Raw genomic sequence first — 16,176 nt, 5'->3', positions numbered from 1 at the left:
GCTATGATATTGCATTCAAGCTAAGATAGATTACATATGTTAAAGAACAGGGAAATGGCAGCAGAAAAGAAATTTAGATTGCTGCCAACTGAAAAGGCGAAAAGAAATTGGTGGAGACAGGAAGAGGAACAAAAAAAAGCTAAGTATTAAACAAAACCTGTGACATGAATTTGCAAAATAGATGGAACTAGAAGGAGAATTTAAAAACTTGGATAATAGAGCACATAAGATCAGGATTGTCAGTTTCTACAAAAATGACTACTAGGCAAGTGAGTGATTGTTAGTAACCGAGACATAGCTGCTTTTACAGGATTAACATCATGGTGTTCCAAATTCATGAAGAGAAATGACCAACGCATGAGGGTTAAAACTAAAATAGCATAAAAAACATCAACAGAATATGAAGACATGTTTATTGTATCAGAAATTTGTCATTATTACAAGAAAAAGAGAAACTTTAGAACTTCCACAAATAGGAAACATAGATGAGGTCCCACTGACGATGGCTGTACCCTCTCAGAGAACATAGATCCCAAAGGTGCAAAGATTACTTTGGTTAAAACTTTGTGGATATGAGAGAAAACATTGCACAGTTCTGGTTTGCTGTGCTGATGGAATAAATTGTTCGTCCTTTGGATTTTCCAAAGAAAACCCCCCAAGTAAAAACTACCTACCAGTGCATTTCTTTATGTGCATTCTTTGAGGGCTAAATGGATACATGGGGATTAAGATGTAGATAGACAAAGCATGATCTAGGCATCTTGAAACCTGCCATGCTAGCCTGGTTTAAGTTTTGAAATCACAGAACAGAATCTGTGAAAAATGAAATCAACCAACTTAAAACTCAAAAGAGCTGTAATTCTAGGCAGGTTAACAAGCCAGGCTCAAAGTTTGTGTTTGCTTTGATAAAATATTTTCAGTATTAATGAAGGTGAAATAGAACAGTTGGATGCAGTCTACAGATTTTGAAGTGACGCCATTTTGAAGGAGGAAAAGGCGTAGGCTTCTCAAGATTCACTTTAGATTTGTGAATGTGTCAAAACTTAATGGAATACTGTGGGATGTGGAAATATTAATGTGCTTGATGGCGCAGAGGATGATTTGTTGTACAAAGACTGAAATGCCTGAAGAAGTTTCAAGTGATTCTTCATTCAGCTTTGGAGATTTGAGTTTTGAGATTGGAAATGAAAAGGTGGCTCCTAGCTATAATGTTTCCTAGTTGTATTTTTATACGTTTTGACATAATTAACTATAAAATTAAATAATGTGATGATATCAGCTCCTGGGTAATGCATAGTTGTTTAGGATGGCTTGTAATTTGATTAATGTTGGAAGTTTCACTGAACCTGAAGCCAACATATTTTTGTAACCATCAAGTTCAGAATGCAATGAAGTTTCCAGAAAGTTACTTAGAAATTTGTTTTCTTTCAGGTGTTTGGTGTGATGGAATATATTCTCCTCTATCTTCATGTGGTGTGCCATGTTGTCAAAGAATGGTCAGTGTATCCAGTTGGCAACTTCTTTTATCACTTCAAGGTTGCTAGCGGTGTGTCATTATGCTTAATGGTTATGTGCTACAAAATGACCTGCGCACAAGTAAGCAATTATTTAAATGGGACTTATCTAGTCATTTGGCTGTTATTATCTGTTGATTGTGCAGGTTCCTACTCTGAATGCCAGCCTCTAAAATACTTTTCATTCCAGTCTTTCACATTTCCTGAACATTTTTAGCTTATTATAGGAATGGAGAATTAAAAGGGCAATGAGTCAAATTGTCTCCGAAGCTAATTAAAACAGCATTCTCCAGAGAGGGAATATTTTGTTAGCATGAGATTTTCATCAAAATTAGTGTTTCTTATCTGTAAAGAGCACTTGGAAATCAGTTACTGTTAAATGTAGGTTTATTGCTATACTAGGTCTTTTATCATTTAAATATGTATTTTATTTATCTAGCTCACTTATTGATAACTATATCTCGATTGTTTTTATTGAAAATTGAGCATAATCCAATGAACTTTGTGATTCATGCTATAAAGTGAAAGTAATCAAGACAATTTATTGGAAAATATATACTTATGGTGGTGTTCAGGTAACTGAATTGTCAAAGATACAGAAAACTTTTCTACTAATGTAATTGCAGTATTTTGTTTATGAAGAACTGATTGTATATAAGTAAGAAGTGGTTGTTATTCCTTGGGTATTAAGTACATCCAGGGAAAGAAAGATAAATACCAGAATACCTGTATTAGTTGCAGAAGTTCATGTCTTGCAATTTTAAATACTTTTAACATGCCAGAAAATAATTTTTAATGTTATATTTATACTGCTCTTTGGCTTATGGGAAACAGTAAGGATAATTGTACAAAATTTAAGCCAAATATCTTTTGCTAATTTTTACATTTTGTATCGTAAATTAATCCAAAAGCAGAAATGCAGTCCACTCTACATTGAATATTATAAGTTCTTGTTCTCCTTTGTTGTCAAGTTTTATATCTTTGTGATATTTTATAAATATTTTCTAATGTACTCTGTATCAATAATTACATAAATTATGCCTTGTTGAATTCTTTTTAATAGATTTTTGGATAGAGAGACATTTTTTATTAGGGTACATTTTTTATAAGTACGCTTTCTAAATTGATATCTTTTTATTGAAAATTATGAACCATATATATGAGGTTGAGTGGACAATCAAATTGTGATGCACTCTGAACAAAATGGTGTGCTATTTGATCAAAAAGCATAAGTCTTTCACCATATTATATAATTTGCCAAGATTTTGCTTAAATTTTGTAAAAACTTGATTGAAAGTCAATGAAATACACTGAGAAAAAATTCTCTAAGGGCCAAAAAAGGTTCGGGATAACCTAAGGGAATGATAAATTTGGTGGGTTAAATGTCAACGAAATTGGTGCTTTGTCGAAGGCTCATTGCCCATGGGACAAAGAATGTGATGAAATTTGTTATGCTATTATTTTAGATCAGTATGATTAATGTGTGTTAGTGATTTTTGTAGATGTTCATAAAGCTATTAAAAGAACAAAAATCTAAATGCTGATATCTAGAGCTAATATTAAATGCAGTTATTGAGATTTGGTGTCCATTACTGTCCAGGTTAAAAAAGTGTAATCATATTTTCTTCCTCTGCAATGAGAGACATAATATAGATTTGTACTCATATAAATATTAAGAATAAATTCCATTTTATAAATTTCTACAATAAAATATCTACATCTGTGGACATATACAATGAGCAGCACTGAATTCAAGGGTGAAATTAAACACTTGATTAATTGTTTCAGACATCTGTGGAACATAGTATCCTTATTCTTGTCCTTTTTTGTTTTTTTTACTACATAAGATGTCACTGATGATATATTTTCAATTGAAAGGTGCTTTGCAATGAATGAACTATTTTTGGTGTCATGATAAATACAAATGGGATATGAATGGTAGCAGTATGAATATGAATTTGTAGCATATATTAGAAAGCTTACTACCATTATTTTATATAACAGTCAATATTTTAAGTAAGTTATTGGATTGCTTGACATTAGCTTGCTATTTAGTGATCATTAAATTATATTAATATGCTGTATAGGTTGAATAATTTATTGTCTTCATTATATTGAAATCCTTTCACTGAGGGTTACACCGTGACCTGCCTCCATTTTTAATTAAGGTCGCTATAATTACAACAATCATATTACTCTCAGGTCAGCCTATTCACCAAGGTATTTTAATTTATTTTCCCTTTATTTTAAGATGATTCCAGTCACTTTTAATTTATGTTGAATGACATTTTGAAAGTTAGCATATCTTTTGGGGTTTCAACCACAAAATAGTTCATGATAAATATTTGTACAGGATTATAATATAATGAGATGTTTGTGATATTATTTGCATTGGTCATGTTTTTGAAAACTCATTGTATGCCTATGTTAACCTTAATTACATAAATTGTATCAGGAGTCTATTTCAGCTCATTTGAATGATTATATTTTTTTATGAGTTATTTCCCTTGAAAAGTGGTGATTAAGTGTGTTATTTATGGTCAAATAAATTATATAATCTATGGTGTCAAAAAGGTACATGTATTGTTAATCATGTTTTCTACTTCAGGATTATGTACAATGTTGAAAACATTCATTGATATATTTTACTGCTCTTGATGTAATTGCTTGTGAAAAATCTTTATGTAAAACTAGTTGCCATTAAAACATAAAAATGATGGAATGGGATCATGAAATCCTTGTATCTTATAAAAAATCTAAGAAGTTTGTAGAGGATGAAACGATTGCAATTACTGTTTTCTTCTATTTAGTACACTTGCGTTATTTTAAGATTCGTACATATGTTTTTCAAAGTCAGGCATGTAAAATGGTAGTCAAAATTAGTGGCAAAGCATAATAAGTAATAGGTATATTCTATCAATTCAAGTCTATAATTTTATTACTCCTACTAATCAAAGTAAACTGCAATACTGCACGAGTTTTGTATCTGAAACTTTAATAAGGATGTTTGGCGGAAGCTGTCAATTTTGAATTCATTAGCAACTGACTGTTATGTAGCATTCAGAAGCTGCCTGTATCTTGATTAGTAATTAGCTATATCTTGATAAAAGTAATCTCTCAATCTTAGACCCAAAGTGTTAGGAAAAAAATCATGGCTCAAAATTATTACAAAGTGATAAGAGGGCCTTTCGTTGCTGCCACATTTTCACTGAGTTTCATTTAAAATGGTACCATATTCAAACATAAGAACCATGAAAATAAAGACTATCTTTCCAAACTTCCTTCTTAAAACTGGGGATGTAAGCATTAACTGCCATATCTCTTCGGTACCGCCATTATGATAACCCATATGCCCTACTCGTCACTATTGTGTTCTGTGTATGCACTGAAGGTTTACTGAGGGAAGTATATTTACTCTTTAATTACTTTTTTTTGTGCTGACAGAGAACCAGTTTAGAGGCCAAAAAGTAACCGTTGTTTTATGAAGACTCTGTACTGGATGCTTTATCACATTTACTTAGCCTAGGAGAGAGATTAGTTCAATAGTTTCAGCCTCAACTTTGTGGAAGTTCATTTTAATAAATGAAAAAGAAACACTTTGTTCCAATCCACCACTTTATTACAGGTACAACTAGTTTCGACGCTACGGCGTCATCCTCAGGTACCTGAGGATGACGCCGTAGCGTCGAAACTAGTCGTACCTGTAATAAAGTGGTGGATTGGAACAAAGTGTTTCTTTTTCATTTATTAGGAGAGAGATGTTCAGATGCATTTTGGAAGCATGAAGGAGAATCTGCGGTTGTGGCAGTCCAGGGTTAGAGTATTGGACTACTGATCAGAGGACCTGGGTTCAATTCCCAGGCAAGCCCCTCTGGGCACCATCAGCTCCACCCATGCTGTGATTTTTTGGGTCCCAGATCTTCCTGGGACCCAAAACCATAACAAAGACAGGGAAAGGAACTGGCCCCACTACACTGATGTGTGAATTTCACTCACGAAATAGGGCTTAGTACTTGGTGAACTCTACCATCACCTACCAAGCTGACCTTCGGGTTGATTACTGTATTTATGGTTTTTTTCATGGAAGGAGAATATCATTGCTGGCCATTGTTGGAAAAATTTAACAGAACTACATTTAGAGTGTCACATGACCTGGCTTTCAATGCATTAGCATCATTATGTGAGGTGAAGGAAATGGCAACTCTCTTACATAGCATAAAGGAGGGGAAGATGAGAGAGGAAGGGCTCCACTATGTAGCTGTTGCGAGGATGGGGGAAAAATACTGTTTGTAGGATTCCTAGAAGATAAGCAGAATTTATGCACTTCAATGTGGTTTATGACAGGGTATTATCTCAGACAGCATACCCTAAGTTTTAATAATAAGGAGAAGTATATTTTAGTGATTGTAGAATTAATGGTTAACTTAATAGCAATTGCGCCAAACGCCTTATAAACTTTGAACAAACATTTTGCCCTCACTTAACAACCAAAATGAGCTTGGCACTCCAGATCAAGTAGAAATATAAGAAAGAATTGGTGATCCTGAAGTGACTGTGGTCAGTGAATCCTTGTATTTTGGCTTTTCCCCCCATCCTTGTAGCAGCTACACAGTTTAGCCCTTCCTCCGATGAGTTTGTAAAGGAGTGACTGTTTCCTTTGCCTCTACCTAATAATGATACATGAACATTGGTACGAATAGAGTAAATATTTTGTTATTATTTGAAAGGCCTATTGAAGTTCTGAAAGGCTACACTGCTGTTTGGATAGTTGTGTACCTAATGTCCAGGCAACTATATCTGGATTATCCACTAATCCAATTTTCAGATTCAAGCCACCAAAAGTTCCATCGGTTGCAGCAAGTTTGCTCAGTAATAATGTGGACATTCATGATGAGAATTACTTTTCTGGTTTCTGATTACTTTAAGGTAGAAGGTGAATAATCAGTGATAATGCATGCAGGGCAAATATGTGATGTTTTCTTGTGTTACAGTAGGGACTAATGCCCCATTATCAAATGGTCAGACTACCATTTGGCGAGAGGTATTCCCTCTCCTGCCATACATTTCCATAACCAACTGAATGCTCACAGTAAAATTTTAGCAGCTGAAATTTTTTTATACCTTACAAGTAATCGATTTATACGAAATATAGGTTTAAAATGCATTCAAGTATCAATGGTAAATATTGATGCTTATTAATGACAAGAGTGATTCTGATATGTGAAAGTATGAAACATGGCTAAAATTTGTGCAGTTCATGATCATCAAAAAGTTAAACTTTGCCACTTTGAATCACCAGCTGGTGGTGAATGGATGGCTATCAAACAACCACCACATTCCTTGTAATGAAATGAACAATTTACAGGCTGGATTCCAGAAGTAAATAATAATAATAATTTTTATTTGTCAATATATGGTGTATACAATCCACACTAGACATCACCAAGTTCAAGTAGAATAGACTGCATGAATTTCTTACTATCAAATATAGACACACATAAAACAGATACTGTATTTAGGTAATAATTGGTTGCACATCAGAATCAAAGAATTTTTGCATTGAATTAACGGTTTGATTAGTAGGCCATTAATGAAAGACATTTTTGAATGTATGCATACCCATATTTCAATTTATCCCTGGTAAATTGTTGAACAGCTTATTTCCCAGGTAGGTGCAACATTCAGTCTCTATGTCAGCTTCATTTTTGCTCTACTTAGTGTACCATAGTTATGCACATCTGATTTCAGAAATGGGAGAAAAACAGCTAAATCTTGTATCTCTTTGGATAGCAATGGAATTCATTTAGCAAAAATTGCAACTACACCAATGGATGGATGGCACTTGATACTACTACACATTTGAGTTTTGAAAATCGGAAAAGAAAGAAATACTTGGTTGTTCCACATATATTTTATTAACACGACCTAGGTTTCGACTTACAAAGTCATCATCAGGTAAAGAACAGAAGACACAGGGCTTTATATAGTGGATAGAGAACTGGAGAGGGGAGGTGTTTGAGAAGAGGGAGGAGGGGAAAGAGAAAGGGAAATGGTGTGTAAGTTTGGGGGGAGGGGGAGAAGAAGGTTGTGTATGGCGTCGGGGTGGGAGATTACGGTTGGGTACTGCTTCAGGGGGGGAGAGGGGCTGAGGAACAGAGGGAGGTCCAGGAGGGGGGAACGGGAGGAATAAGTTAGGTCATTAACTAGAATACCCTTAAGGTGACTATTCTTTGAAATTTCCAACCGTTCCAAGGCATCTAATCTTAAGCCTTTTTTCTCTACATGCAGAATTTTGGGGACAAAGTCACTGGAGTGGTTGTTTTCTATAAGGTGCTGGGCAAAATTGGATGACATATTTCCGTTTTTAAAACAAGCGTAATGTTCCTTGACACGATCACTGAATTTCCTTCCGGTTTGTCCAATGTAGAAGGCAGAGCACTCACAACACAATTGATAAACTCCACTCCTTTCCAATGCGGGAATTTTGTCCTTGCAGTTTGATAAAAGGTTCCCTAAGTTGGCTCTATTATAGAAGGCAGGTTTAATATTGTTTCCTGCAAGGGATCTGGTGACTTTACGGGAAATATTCCCCAGGAAGAGAATTCTTCTCCACTTCGAAACGTCTTCCTTGGGGATGGATCCGAATATTGATTTGACGGCTATTTTCTCTAGTTTTTTCCGATACAAGTTATCGACTAATTGGGAGCAGAAACCGTTGTTTTCAGCTATTGTTTTAATGATTTTAAGTTCGTTTTGGGTATTTTGTGGCGATAGAGGGATGCTAGTCAGACGGTGGACCATAGAGTTGAAGGCCGCTAATTTTTGTGGGAAATGATGTCTTGACGTAGAATGAATGATATGATCCGTACAAGTGTCCTTCCGGAAAATGGAGAAGTCCAGCTGCCGATTATTTTTAGTGATTGTTATATCTAAAAAGTTAATGGAGTTGTTGAGCTCTTTCTCCATAGTGAACTTAATGTTTTTATCCAAGGAGTTAAGGGTTATCAAGAAGCTATCCAGTTGTCTTTGTGAACCAGCCCATACACAAAAAATATCATCTACGTAACGGTGCCAAGAGATTATGTTTTTCACCAAGTTGTTGGAAGAGGAGAACAGAGTACTTTCCACCTGGTCCATATAGATGTCTGCTAGTAGAGGGGAAACAGGAGATCCCATGGCCAGACCATGGGTTTGTAGGAAATATTTTCCGTTGAACTTGAAATAGTTCTGCGATACACATGTTTTTAACACCAAACACAACTCACTGATTACTGGGAACGGGACCCCCTTCCGAAAAAGGATTTCTTCGGCTAACTGGAGGGCTTCCTGCGTGGGAACACTCGGGAAAAGGCTGCACACGTCGAAGGAGACAAGGATGCACTTGGGAGGGAGGACTAACTCTGCAAGGCGGCGGGTCATATCGGAGGAGTTTTTGATACCAAATTTTGGGACGAACTTGGTGTGCTCCTTGAAGATGGCGTTTGCTCTTCTTGCCAGGTGGTGATTAGGGGCTGAAATATTGGAAACCACCGGCCTGATGGGAATATCTGGTTTGTGAGTTTTTGGGAGACCAAAAAACCGGGGCGCTGAGGGATTCATTTGCACTAACCGATGCACTTCGGGTGGTTGGAAAATAACTGAGCAGGATTTTATTACTTGTTTGACCTCTTTATGGAATTTTGGAGTTGGATCACCATGGACTTCAAAAATGTTATTGTCCTTTAGGAACACTTCACACTTATTGATATAGTCGTCTTTTCCTAGTATCACCACCGAATTTCCTTTATCAGCCTTAAGAATTAATAGATTTTTGGAAGCCATGGACTTCTTAATTGATTTCAAAGCGGCTAATTCCTGACGATTGTCCTTGGGATCGAGGGTTGGCTTAAACTGATACTTTCCAAGTTCTCGTGCGATGAGCTCCTTGGAACCATTATTCTCTCGGATGAGGGCCACCTCACAGTCCACTGCCAAGTTCTTTAAGTCGTTGATGGTAATCGGGACATTTGGGATATATTTAAAACCTTTCTCCAAAAGAGATAATTCATTTGGAAGAAATTCGTGGTCAGTTAAATTCAAAATTCTAACACCAAAGGAATGGGGTGCTGGGACTGAAGAGGGTTTCTGCTTTTCGGGGAGAGATTCACGTTTTTTACTTGACAAAACCTTTAACTTCCGGGAAATAGTTGATCTTTTTTTTTCGTTTTTTCGAGTTTTGAAAACATTTATCTCCGCAGTTAATGACTACGATGCTTCTCCGAAAACTAATTTTAGAGGTCGGAATAATTGAAAATTTAGATGAAATTGCCTGATATGTCATGCACAGCCTTTTTCTCTGGGGCATTGCCATAAAATAGACCGTATGTCAATAATTTGGCGCGAGTCGAAGTATTTATTTACATATTTACCTCTTATTTCAACATGGGCACTTGTTGAGGTAAAGGTTGGCAACGCTTTGTATCGGAAAACCCCATGCTGAAATAGCCTGTGAGAACGGCGTACCAACGTCATAAAAGTTGGGTTCAATATGACAAATTGATTAGGGTAGCTTATACCTACGCACGGACATCAAATTCTGGGGCTAAAATTATTTGATCAGCTGTGAACGAGATTTTACGTCGCTACTAATTAACGGGCATTGTTGCGATAATAGGTTAAATAATACATTTCTTCTTCATACCCCATTGAATAGCGATTTTTTGTCATGGAAGCATGATTGTGGACAACACTGTCACTTATAACTAATTAATTAAACGAGTTAATTTCCGTAATTTGAATGACTGACAGGATTCAAGGGTTATGAGCATAATTATAACAAGAACGCATGTTTAAAACGCATTTTTTTCTACTTAAAAAACTTGAAGAACACAATCCGTTTTCACAGCGAACGGAAGATGTCACTGCGGTAGTCAAACTGTAAACGCATATTTTCGTAAATCAAGTTTTGTTTGCTGTCTCGTTTGAGGAGGAAAAATAAGAAATGGTGAAGAGGAAGAACCAAGTCTTGATAGACAGCGATAGTGACGGCAGTGCGGACAGCGGATCGGATCTAGATTCAGTGAGTAAAATCCTATACGAAGATTTTGGAATGCAGTAGTGAAAATGACAAGATGCATTCGGTCTTGACTTAAGGCCAACTCTCTTAAATGCCGACGCGTAATAAAGAATCAAATAACTTCTGTTGTCTCAGGAACTACTATCTCTTGCCAAGAAGAAAAAGAAGCAGGAGGTACCGGTTCCAGAAAAAAAGAAGGAAGAAAGTGGATTCTCAGATTCGGATACATCGGATTCAGACGATGACTGGGACGCTAGAGGCAAAGCGAAGAAGAAAAAGAAACCCAAACCAGCAAAGAAGGCCGGGAAAAGAACAGTGACCAAGTCTTCAGGTAGCAGTGATAGCGAAAGTGAAGATGATCAGCATTCGGAACCTGAAGAAGGTATGCTTTGATTTTTTTCGTTTGAAATCGTTGGGGCATAGGCAGTATTTAACCGCTGAATTCGAAATGTTATAGAACATTATATACCTGGGCATCTCACCCACCGTCGATCATTTCACCAAAAATGGAAGTATTTCCTGAATTATCTTTAGAAATTGATTTAAGTTTTGATCCAATGACAGAGCATGGAGCAAGCAGATGAATTGGAAAGGCAGTTTAGCACTGTTATTCCAACTCGAGGAGATGGGTTATAATCGATTCGATTTTAAGATTATAGTTTTGCTCTTGAATAGCTATTATTGTGAGTAAATTATAGCCTCATGGCTGGGTAGCCAAATTGCTCATAATGAAATTAAAGCCCACATGTGATATCTTTTAACTCAAAAAAATGAATTCTCATCGATTTTGCAGGCAAAGTTTCACGTATGGAATGTGGAAAATGTTAAATTTTTGCAATTACATAAACTAATTATTGATATTGGCGATTGTTTTAGACTTGGTAATTCTCTTAATTAAATTGTCAGGTAATTGGTATGTTTTCTCTAATGCCGTCAATCTTAGGAGTGTTCGAATTATTCATTCTTCATATGAACCGTGCTGTAGATGATTGATCGAGACAATCGCTTTGAAAATAATCATTGAAGTCAATGAAAAATAAGAATGTATTTTGCAATGTTTTATTATTCTTGATTTATTCATCAAAATCGTCGTATTATTTATTTTTTATTTGTAATATTGTGTAATTGGGGATGGTTTATTGAGCATATTTACGCCAACAATATACATCTAGAAATCCATACTTTTAAATTGTTTAATTCGATTTTTTCATTTGATTTGATTGGCTTATTGTGCTATATATTGTGTTTGGAAATTACTATTTGAGAAATATTTCTGTGTCCCATTCAATTTTGATGTCAGAAATAATTGTGAATGAACATAGTTTTACCTGTACATTTATGGTGTGTTTGTAACGTTGCAATGTATTTCTCTTAACTTTATTTGGGATTGACTGCAATAGTGAATGGAAGAGTGTATTTGTATATTTTGGTAATTGTTTAAAATTCTATTTTCTGTATATTTTTATGACCATGTGCAATATCGCATGCCTGACCAACAGAACAATAAAACAAAATACAATAAAATTAAAATGCTTATTAGTTATTTATATATAGCAACACTTGGTGCATTTATCATTTTTTGGGGCCTGTTTTTGGATATTAATAAAATGAATGTAGATTGTAATAATATTGGAAGAAGGATCTGATGCTCTCCCAGTGTATTTTCATTATGAATTCTTCTTGGGGTTTCCACTGGGTTAGCCCTGGGATTCAGCCTTGAAGACAATGAACGAGTCGTCCATTGAAACATCAGCAGAAATGCAGGACCCAACCTGGTGGTAATCACGAGAAGAATTCACCATAATTATATTTTGTTGAAAGGCGATCACCCCTTTGCAAAATTACTGGGATGCACAAATAAGTGCATGGTACACTGGAATATTAATTGAAAAACCTCTCTATGGGTGGCATATTAGGAGACCACATCAGCAATATGATTTTTCTGATAAATTTAAGCCAATAATTTAATATATATTCCGACTCCAATTCCTTATGACTCTCATCGTTAATCAATATGCTATCCCCCTATAAATATTTGACAATCTTTGAAAATACTCTGCGACCATGTTCATGAAGAAGCAAAAATATGAGTTCAATGTTATGTAATAATTAGATCCAAAAACAGCGCAAGGCCAACACAAATGGGACCAATAACAAAATATATAGGGTCGGTAAAAGTGAGGTCGATTCTTGAGATGGTAGATTTTGCAATTTTAAGCACTTTTTCACCCTAGTTGATATGTTCCAAACTCTGTGGTTACTGAATTATGGCGTGAATTGGATGAAAAGCATTAGTTAGTTTCAGAAATTTGTTTGTTCCATAAAAATCAATATTTGATGGTTGAATGCTTTTATCCCCAAAGTAAATTCACATGATTCAATGAAATATCACCCTTTGTTGGGAATGGCCTCAGTCTCTTTGGATTTAATTTCATCAAAAATCATTTTCCATCGTATCTTTTTTTAATTTAAAGATATGAACAGATTTCGTAAAAATCTGTTAGTAAATTGAATTTCTGTTACAAAAATTCCAATTTTCTTGTTGTGATATGAAACTTAAATGAGAAAGCAAAATTTCTGACTGATGTGTACTAGCGCACCCCAGTGGATGGTTTCAGAAGTAAAAATGCAACAGTATTAGAGAAAAATAAATTTCCAATCAAACAAATGTGAACACAGAATATGACACGTAATTTGACCAAAGGTGTATTTCAGGAACAGTGATGGAAATTCTGTGTCTGCAGCTGTAATGGAGTTACTTACCAACGTGCATTACAGTGCAACAATTTCAAATTGTAAAAATTATTTGCATTGATCAGAACTTGAACTCGGGTCCATCAATAAACAGCCGGGTGCTTTAATCTATGCCTTAGAATAGGTGGCGTCTTGTCTTAAGTTTGAATCCTGGTAAAGGCATATGATTTTAACACTTTGAAGTTGTTGCATTGTAATTTCTATTTGATGGAAAAATGAAAAATCTTATTTTATAGTCATTAAATCAAAAATGCAAGAGAGAAGAGATAAATTCTTGAATAACGGTTAATGATATAGAGTTTCAAATTCCACGCTGTGATAAACAGCTACACCATGGAATAAATGACTGATAATTGATATTATAATTCTGCTTTTTTAAATATTCAATCATGTTAAAATATATCTTATGTGATATACACTACTCAGCAAAAAGTTTTATGCAACTTCATTTTTGAATAGTTGAAATTAAACCTTAATATCAATTACATACATAGTAAATACAGATAAATTTTAGTGTAATAAAATGTCCACTATTGTATTGAAGTCCAAATCCAAAAGTGGAGGTTAAGCCTACATTAGTCAAAAACATCTCTTTCTCATGGATTGTAAATGTTACAGCAATGCCATTGGCATCGTTGGGAAGGATATTTAATTTTTTGACAAAGCTTTTAAGGAAATAAGTTTTTTGTATCCCTGTAATTGGACAAATAATTTTTGCTTGAAGGAATTACTAAGAATTCCACATTTTACCTGCCCCTGTGATTGCAGAATTGTGCCACCTATTGGAAGGGTGTGTTAGCAACAATTATCTCCAATTTAACTATGTAATATATGGGCCGTCTGATGGCCTTGCAATCCCTGCTGTCTTTTGGAATTATATTGAAGAATTTTAGCTTCAAAGTGTCCCCTTGTTAAAGATGTGTTCTGGTATTATAGATACAAAGATAAAACAATTTTATCTTTGTTAAAATGTTTCCATACATGGGAAGGCCCAGAAGTACCCAGCCTGACCTAGATATGGCGGTAGTTGTTTGAAAAATATCGCTATATTAGAAAGTATGCTATCTATAAAGCATATATTTCTAGTTTGAAGATGCTACGTTGTTTAGTATTTGTTTGGCAGCCATCAATATTGAACGTTTTCAGTGAATTTGTGAAAATGGAAAAAATTGGTCATCGTTTTGTGATACAATACTTTTATTTGAAAGGCCTCAGCCCAACCAATATAAAAGCTGAACTTGTTTCTGTTCTGGGTGAGTCTACTCCTTCCTTTACAACAGTAAAACATTAGGTAGCAGGGCTGAAACGAGGCCGTACGAGCTGTCAAGATGAGCATCGCATTGGTCGACCAAATGAGGTGACGACTCCAGAAACGGTGAAGAAAATCCACAAAGTGATACTGGATGATCATCGACTGAAAGTTCACAAGCTAGTGGGCATTTCAAAAAGTGCGGATCATTGCATAAAAACTGAAAATTTGGACATGAGAAAGCTGTGTGGTGGATGGGTGCTGCATTTGCGGGAAAACCAGTGTCATGAAGATGTTTCAATTGAGTATTTTGCAAAATTTCACAGCAGTAAAGCAGAATTTTTGTGCAATATCATAACCCTGGATGAAACATGGGTCCATAACTTCACGCCCAAGACAAAAGAACAATCAAAACAATAGATTCAAAAGGGAGAACCGACTCCAAAGAAGGTGAAGACCGTTTCATCTGGAGGCAAGGTCATGGCGTCAGTTTTTTGGGATGCATGTTGGATAATTTTCATTGACGATTTTGAAAAAGGAAAAACTGTCAACAGCAAGTATCATGCAAACTTATTGCAACGTTTGAACGAAGAAATCAAGCAAAAGCGCCTGCATTTGGCTGAGAAGAAAGTTTTGATTCATCAAGACAATGCACCAGCTCACAAATCTATTATTGCAAAAGTCAAAATTCATGAATTAAAGTTTGAATTGCTACCTCATGCACCCTATTTGCCAGATTTAGCCCCCTCGTGTTATTTTCTGTTCACAAACTTGAAAAAATGGCTCGGTGGTCGAAGATATTCCAACTGTGAAGAAGTGATGTTGGCAGTTAATGGCTCTTTTGAGGAGCAAGACAGTTCTTATTAAAAAAGGGTATCAAACTTATTGAGCATCGCTGGGAAAAGTGTATAGAGCTGAAAGGAGATTATGTTGAAAAATAAGTACATTTTTTCTCTAAATATTGGTGTTTTCTTTGTTGGGTCTTGTACTTCTGGGACTACCCTCATATTTAGTCTGCCAAATCGCAGCAAATCACCCAATTTTATGTGAACTTTATATACTAGGCAAAAAGATCTGGCAAGTTTGTAATTTAATATATTTTTTGCTGTAACTAGTAATGCAGCCCTTGCTGCTGTGAATTAAAATAAGAAAATGTAAACTTGTCTCAGTGTTGAAATGTTGTTCAGTGAGCTTTCATGCCCTGGCCATATCCCACAGAATCGGTGAAGTTTTTGGAGCAGATTTTGGAAGGGAATTTGCCGAGGCATAGTTTCTTCTGCTATTCATGCTTCCTGTGAAGTGGCATTAATGAATCTTTCTATCCCTCAACTTCAACAAGATTCTCCTTTGTCATCAATCAGAGAATGGAATCCTTTATTGAATCAGCCCTGTGCAAAGGTTTTCATAACATTTTCCTGTTGTAAGTGTACATCTTATATTTGTCCAATTCAATATTATTGGTTCTCGTTTTGAACTTTGCGATAAGGTAACACTGTTTCATCAAAACTTTCATATCCCTTCTAGGGTATGAAAGTTTTAATGAAATGATATGGATTTTAATGGAATGAGGTCATTGCAATATAACTTGTCAAATTAAATTTATA

General features: G+C 35.3%; 2 protein-coding genes across 3 annotated transcripts in view; both read left to right on the top strand.

The window, feature by feature from the left end:
- The window catches only part of Tmem63 (transmembrane protein 63), a 41,305-nt gene extending 37,056 nt beyond the window's left edge, over positions 1-4,249 (top strand). For both annotated transcript variants that reach the window (XM_071594288.1, XM_071594290.1), the window contains exon 15: positions 1,432-4,249. The gene's annotated coding sequence lies outside the window, so the exon portion shown is untranslated. The remainder of the gene's footprint in view (positions 1-1,431) is intronic.
- Positions 4,250-10,372: 6,123 nt separating this feature from the next.
- The window catches only part of LOC139694953 (RNA polymerase-associated protein RTF1 homolog), a 32,606-nt gene continuing 26,802 nt past the window's right edge, over positions 10,373-16,176 (top strand). The window contains exons 1-2 of the mRNA XM_071593485.1: positions 10,373-10,572; positions 10,705-10,951. Of these exons, the coding sequence (XP_071449586.1) occupies positions 10,495-10,572; positions 10,705-10,951 (325 nt within the window). The 5' untranslated portion in view covers positions 10,373-10,494. The remainder of the gene's footprint in view (positions 10,573-10,704; positions 10,952-16,176) is intronic.

The sequence above is a fragment of the Hetaerina americana genome, unplaced genomic scaffold (assembly GCF_022747635.1).
Source record: "Hetaerina americana unplaced genomic scaffold, ioHetAmer1.1.p SCAF_6, whole genome shotgun sequence".
NCBI classification, from domain to species: Eukaryota; Metazoa; Arthropoda; class Insecta; order Odonata; family Calopterygidae; genus Hetaerina; species Hetaerina americana.
Note: the sequence above shows the minus strand (reverse complement) of the source record. Positions and strands in the feature narration are given on the sequence as shown.